General features: G+C 33.5%; 1 protein-coding gene across 1 annotated transcript in view; it reads right to left on the bottom strand.

Moving 5' to 3' along the window:
* Positions 1–722: 722 nt before the first annotated feature.
* The window catches only part of DCDC1 (doublecortin domain containing 1), a 277,601-nt gene continuing 270,623 nt past the window's right edge, over positions 723–7,700 (bottom strand). Inside the window, exon 20 of the mRNA XM_023532053.1 lies at positions 723–759. Within this exon, the coding sequence (XP_023387821.1) occupies positions 744–759 (16 nt within the window). The 3' untranslated portion in view covers positions 723–743. The remainder of the gene's footprint in view (positions 760–7,700) is intronic.

Below are 7,700 nucleotides of genomic sequence, written 5' to 3'. Positions count from 1 at the left end.
AAATAAAAAGACTGCTACTGCAATAATATTAGATTTCATAAGTTAAGCTAAAAATCCTTGCTTAATAACAAGAATATATGATAAGACTTTAGTTTGTTTTGGGACACATCATCTTCATGAAAAAATGTTTTATACAAAAGAATTAAAAGTCCAAGTAAATCAAAAGGCCACTCTTATCCTGCAAAAAAGATGTATTATTTTCAAATAAATAAGAACAATTTAAGAACAATGATTTATAACTAGGATCTTTAGTATTTTCTGTAAGTTTATAAATTTATTGATAAGTTTAAAGGTCTGTTCCAGACCTTTGGCATCGAAGATGCATTAATTTTAATTGCTGTATAACAAATGTATAATGGCATCGAAGATGCATTAATTTTAATTGCTGTATAACAAATGTATAATGGCATCGAAGATGCATTAATTTTAATTGCTGTATAACAAATTATCACAAATTTAGCAGCTTAAAGCAACACTAATACTTATTATCTCACAGTTTCCATGGGTGTCAAGCCCAGGAGAGGCCTGGCTGGATCTTTTGCTTACGGTCTCATGAAGCTACAATCAAGATGTCGGCTGTGCTGTGTTTTCATCTGGAGGCTTGACTGGGGAAAAACCCACTTCCAAGCACCCTCAGGTTGATCACAGAATTCATTTTCTTGCAGCTGCATGACTAAAGCCCTTCTAGATGCTGCCTGCAGTTTCCTGCTGCATGGTCCTCTCCACAGGCAGTTCAGTTCACATTATAGCAGTCTGCCCCTAGAAGAGCACAGGAGAGTTTCTCACTGCAGTCTACTAAGGCGGAGTTTCAGATAATGTGTAAATAGAGTGCGATATCCAATAATTTTTTTTTTTGCCATATTGACTTATTTAGAAGGAAATAATAAAGTGGGTAACCACACTAAAAGGGCGAGCATTCAATGGAGCATGAGTTATTGAGGGCCACCTTATGATGTGTCCCATACAAAAAACAAACTAACCTAACCAATTTCTTGTGAAAAATATTTTTAATGAGAAATATTTTAACTGTTTCTCATTTTTAAGCTTTAAATATTTTATCTCAATGACTTCTCCAGCAACCTATAAAAATGTCATGCTATTAAAATTGAAATTTATAAAATTTGCATGACCAGGCAATTTCTTAGAATGTCTTTAAACTAAAGCTACTGTTTTAAATATAATTTTGAATGTACTCTTCAATAAATTCTATTTTTTTGCTTTCATTATGAATATAGGATATTTGATTATGTAAATGAATACTTATTTACACATCTATTTTATCATTTAAGAACATACTAAATAAATGACTAAATTAGTGGAACATAATAGGAGTCTAAAAATACCTTCATGCATGTGTGGAAATGTGAGACATGACAGAGGTGATGTTAAAAATTTTAACAAGGCAATACTGGACTATTCAATAACTAGGGCTGCAATAATTAATTCTACATATAAAAAATAAATCTTTTATGTTTTTCTGTATAGTTGAAATATTTGACAATTATAAAACAAAAAGATACTACCTCATCAATATAAACACACACACTAATCTATTCTAAGTTGATTAAAAGTTTAAATGCACCGACAAACTTTCAAATATTTAAAAGATATTTAGCACATGCCATGAAATAAAATATAAAAGATAAATCTAACTAAATTTTTAAAATATGTTTAATAAAAGATTTTAAAAGGATAAGTTTGGGAGAAAATATTTGCAAAGCATACTAGGATTATTATCTAAAATGACTTGTGCCAGCAAATAAGAGAAAGGCAAACAACTTATTAGTAAGTGGGTAAAGGATATAGCTAAGTGATTCACAGAAAAGGATGCCAGGATGACTAATAAATATGAAAGGATGCTCTGTCACATTGGTAGTCAGACAAGAACAAATACTAACATTAATAAAAATAATAAGGTACAATTTTACACCCCTCAGATTAGCAAAAATCAAGTCTGACAACACGCCATCATCCCCTAAGCTATAACTAGAATCACCTTAGTGAGCTATTTGATACTATGAAACAAAGTGGAAAGTAGGCGTGCCCTTTATTCATAGTAATTCCACTTACATGTATACACCCTAGAGAAATTCTAGGTCATCAAGGCAGAACCCTGAAGAATGCTCTCATAAGAGAGACTCCACAGAGCTCCCTAGCCTCTTCATGTAAAGATACAATGAGAAGTCTCCAACCCAGAAGAGGGCCTTCACTCGACCATACTGGCGCCCTGATGTTGGACTCCCAGCCTCCAGAACTGTAGGAAGTAAATTTCTGTTGTTTATTAGTCACCTAGTCTGTGGTATTTTGTTATAGCAGCCCAAGCAGATTAAGACAGGCAATAAATTTGGGGTAATTTTTTACTCAGGAATAACAATACCACTTTATTCAAAATGAACTTAAAAGTCTGCTGCTAAATTTATCTATTTGATATGATGAGAGCCATTTTTATTCCACGATGTTTAATAATCACTGCCCTCACTAAAATCTTTCATGACCATCAACCTATCAGATGGAGGCACAACCATAAGGAGTTGAATTGCTGGTATTTGGTTTTATATAAGCACTACTTTTAAGCAAGATTAACATCTTAATATTTGTTTATTTTCTACCCACCAATAGTCGAATATTTTAGATGAAAACTATGTTTTGGATGATGCTCAATTGTGATTTAAATTTCATTCATTATCACAAAGTTTAAGCATCTTACATCCTTTTTTTCTTGAATTCTATATTAGCTATATTTAGGATTCCAGAATTTCCTTTTTTTTTTCTTTTTGATAAAGTTGGTTAAGTTCTCTTCTTACTGTTAAACAGACTTTAAGCCGTATTAAAAATCATTTCCCAGTAATAATGGGTTTTCACCGAAGTGCTTCATTTTTCCTCTTCTCCTACTCATCAGCTGCTCCTGTTTCCTTTTCTCCAGCTGCTTTTGTTATTACTTGCTTAATTTTCCTTTTCCCTTGTTGATCTTCTCTCCCTCTGATGTTTTCCTGATAGCAACAAACCCATCTGATGACATGTAAGAGCTATATTTTTCTTACCGTATTTATGGGTTTTGCTTTCCATCATTAGCTTCTGAAATGACTTATGTATGCTTGAACTCTACTTAAGAGATAATTGTAGAACCTTGGGGAAAAGGATTGTTATTTCAAGAATATGAGTAAAGCAGTTTGAATAGAAGGATGCAGACATCCTTAATCATATGCTTTGTGAAGTCAGGATGCAGGAGAAATGGTTATATGTAATAAGTTTTAATCAATTCTACAGTTGAAGTTAGGGTACACGTGGGTTTCGACGTGGGCGAAGCCAACTGAATGTCACTCACTGTGTAAAGTGCCCTGGTGGAGACATTAGTGGTAGAAAAATAAGCAAGACCACACAGACCCTGAGAACATTAACTGATCAAGACCATCTAAATTATTAAATGTCTACTATGCAAACAAAAATTAAAATGATATGTTCATTTTAAAAACCCACTATTTTCTTAAACATCTTGTACTGTGGGCAGATTGCATCTAGATGCTGATATTTTCAAAGGAAAAACAAATTGAAGCACAGTGGAAAAAGGGACATTGGGTTTTACTCTTATCTCTATCACTTTTTCATTGAAAGAGCTTATATTAATCGTCTCGTTTCTATGAGCCTCAGTTTCTTTGGTCATAAAATGGGAATAATAATACCTTCCTTAAAGAGTGGCAAATATTGTGATTAAATCAGACAATGTGTGTGTGGCACATGGAAAGTGATCAATAAATGGCGGCTCCTTTAAATTTAGCAAATCAATAGTGAAGAGGAGAGTAGCATGAGTAAGAAAAAAGTTTTAGATTTATCACAGATGATATGAGAGGAATGTATTTTTCTTTCATTAATTCTCAGATCTTAAAGGCTGCCATTAAGTGTGTGGGTTAAATTGCTGTGTTCACCATGTTTTTCATTATATAGTGTTTAATGCAGTGACATCTATAAAATCATATATGTGGAGGAGACTGACATAAATAAACAATGAATATACAGAATTTGAATTATATAGAAAGTGTTATATGAAACTGAAAATGGGTTAATGGACTATGTGACTTGGGTTGGGTTAGGTGGCATCAGAGAAGGTTCAAAGATGAGCACTTGAATTGGATCTTTAACACAGAGTAGACGAATTCATTCAGTGGACAAGGGATAGTAGGAGGGATAGCATGTGCAAAGGCTCCTAGGCTTGAAACACCAAGGCATAGGTCAGTGGTACCCATCTTGCCTGTAATTGAAATCACTTGGGAGCTTCAAATGTAGAAATGCCTGTGTCCCACCCACAGAGAATAGAATTTAATTGCTAGAGTAGCCTGGGTTTTGAGATATTTAAAGGACCCCCAAGTGATTCTAATGTGTACCCCAGTTTGGGAACCCCTGGCATATTAATTTTCTGTAAGTTGTTCCGTCTGGCTGAATGTAGGAGAAATGATGGGATATGAACCAGAAATGCCATGTCAGAGACTTTGGACTTTATACTTTAGCCCCTAAATTGTTCAATTGTACAATCCTACGATTTGAAAATTTGTTATGTACCTCAAATTATGTATGCATTTATTCACTAACATATGCATGTACTATTATAATAGCATGGCATATACAACATGGATATATTATACACAAATAAGTATACATAAGATAAGCAAAAATAGTATTTAAAAAATTAAGTCTCCTTTTAATTGCAGATATTTCATAACATGGTTTTAAGCATTGTTATATCTTTAAAACCAAAAATTCTCCAAAATATATACATACAGGTGGAAGAAATGCATCACTGGCTAACATACCCAATCATGTTTTAATTTTTCAAGCTCATCAACAATTATGTAAAAATTTTTATTAACATTTGGCTAGCAAATTTTCAACTGCATGTCAAATTTTCAAATGATGTCTATCATTTGATCTTACATATTTATCAGAGGGTATTAAAGTTTTTTAAATAAAGAAGCTAAAAAACACAATGGGACCTGCATTTTGGAACATTTTTAAACAAGCTAGAAAAATATATTCTCATAGTTTTGTTTTTTTTTAAGTTTATTGGGGTAACATTGGTTAATACAATTTTCAGTCCCACCAGCAGTGTATGAGGGTTCCTTTTTCTCCTCATCCTCCCCAGCATTTGTTATTACTTGTCCTGTCGATGATAGCTATTCTAACAGGTGTGAGATGGTATCTCATTGTGGTTTTGATTTGTATTTCCCTAATAGCTAGCGATGTTGAGCATCTTTTCATATATTTGTTGGCCATTTGAATGTCCTCTAGGGAGAAGTGTCCGTTCAGGTCCTCAGCCCATTTTTTGATTGGATCGTTTTTTTCTTGTTATTGAGTCATATGAGTTCTTTGTATATTTTGGATATTAGGCCCTTATCGGAGGCGTTGCTTGCAAATATATTTTCCCGTTCAGATGGTTGTCTCTTTACCTTGCTGACGAAACAAACTAAAAGCAGAAGCATTTTAGTTTGATGTAGTCCCATTCATTTATTTTTGCTTTTACTTCCCTTGCCTTTGAGGTCAAATTCATAAAATCTTCTTTAAGTCCAAGGTCCTTGAGTTTCCTTCCTATGTCTTCTTCTATGCATCTTATTGTTTCAGGTCTTATAGTCAGGTCCTTAATCCATTTTGAGTTAATTTTGGCGTGTGGTGATAGATAACAGTCTAGTTTCATTCTTTCGCAGGTGGCCTTCCAATTTTCCCAGCACCATTTATTAACGAGGCTTTCCTTTCTCCACTATATGTTTTTGGCTTTTTTGTTGAAAATTATTTGCCCATATAAATATGAGTTTACTTCTGGACTCTCGATTCTGTTCCACTGGTCCATGTGTCTGTTTTGCTGCCAATACCATGCCATTTTGATTACTGTCACTTTGTAGTATAATTTGAAGTCAGGCAGAGCGATCCTCCAGCCTCATTCTTTTTTCTCAGGATGGCTTTGGCAATTCGGGGTCTTTTGTGCTTCCATACAAATCTGATGACTTTTTGTTCTATTTCTTTAAAAAATTCCAATGGGATTTTGATGAGGACCGCATTAATATGTATAATATTTTATGTAATATGGTCATTTTAACTATGTGATTCTTCCAACCCAAGAACATGGAATATATTTCCATTTCTTTGTATCTTCTTCTATTTCTTTTAATAGGGTCTTGTGGTTTTCATTATATAAGTCCTTCACATGTTTTGTTAAATTTATTCCTAGGTATTTTATTCTTTTTGTTGCAATTGCAAAAGGAATTATTTTTTTCCACTTCTTTTTCTGATGCTTCATTATTAGAGTATAGGAATGCGATGGATTTTTGAATGTTGATTTTGTATCCAGAAACTTTACTGTATTTGCTTATTGTTTCTAGAAGTGTTCTTGTGGAGTCTTTAGAGTTTTCTATATAGAGAATCATGTCATCCGCAAATAGTGACAGTTTGACTTCTTCATTTCCTATTTGGATGCCTTTTATATCTTTCTCTTGCTTGATTGCACTTGCTAGGACCTCCAATGTTATATTGAATAGCAGTGGCGATAGTGGACAGCCTTGCCTTGTTCCTGATCTTAGGGGGAAGGTTTTTTAGTTTTTCACCATTAAGTATAATGTCGGCTGAGGGTTTGTCATATACGGCCTTTATTATGTTAAGGTACTTTCCTTCTATACTGATTTTGTTAAGTAGTTTGATCATAAATGGATGCTGTAGCTTGTTGAAGGCTTTTTCTGCATCTATTGATATGATCATATGATTCTTATTTTTTAATTTGTTTATGTGATGTATCACATGAATTGATTTGCTTATGTTGAACCATCCCTGTGCCCCTGGGATGAAGCCCACTTGATCGTGGTGTATAATCTTTTTAATGTGTTGCTGTATTCGGTTCTCTAGTATCTTATTTAGGATTTTTGCAACTGTGTTCATGAGAGATATTGGTCTGTAGTTTTCTTTTTTTGTGTTATCAGGTTTTGGGGTCAGAGTAATACTAGCTTCATAAAATGAGTTGGGAAGTATTGCCTCCTCTTCAATTTTTCGGAAGAGTTTGAAAAGAATAGGTATTAAATCTTCTTTGAATGTTTGCTAGAATTCACTGGTGAAGCATCTGGCCCTGGACTTTTACTTTTTGGTAGGTTTTTGATGATTGTTTCAATTTCCATATTGCTGATCGGTCTATTTAGATTTTCCAGATCTTCTCGATTGAGTCTAGGAAGGTTGTATTTTTCCAAGTACTGGTTCATTTCTTCTAGGTTATTAAATTTGTTATTATATACTTTTTCATAGTATTCTTGCATGATCCTTTGTATTTCTGCAATGTCAGTCATAATTTCTCATCTTTCATCTCTGATTTTATTTGTGTCCTTTCTCTTTTTTCTTTAGTGAGTCAAGCCAGGAGTTTGTCAATTTTATCAACCTTCTCAAAGAACCAGCTCCTTGTTGTATTTATTTTTTCTTTTTCTTTTTTTTATTTGTTTGTTTTCAATTTCATTTATTTCTGCTCTAATTTTGACAATTTCTTTCCTTCTTCTGACTTTCGGCCTCATTTGTGCTTCCTTTTCTAGTTTTTTTAAGATGAAGCGTTAGGTTGTTCCTTTGGGCTCATTCTTGTTTTTGGAGATAGGCTCATAATGATATGAACTTTCTTCTTATGCCCACTTTTGCCATGTCCCAAAAGTTTTGATATGTTGTACTATCATTATCATTTGTTTCTA

This window comes from Pteropus vampyrus, unplaced genomic scaffold (genome assembly GCF_000151845.1).
Source record: "Pteropus vampyrus isolate Shadow unplaced genomic scaffold, Pvam_2.0 Scaffold76, whole genome shotgun sequence".
Lineage (NCBI taxonomy): Eukaryota > Metazoa > Chordata > Mammalia > Chiroptera > Pteropodidae > Pteropus > Pteropus vampyrus.
Note: the sequence above shows the minus strand (reverse complement) of the source record. Positions and strands in the feature narration are given on the sequence as shown.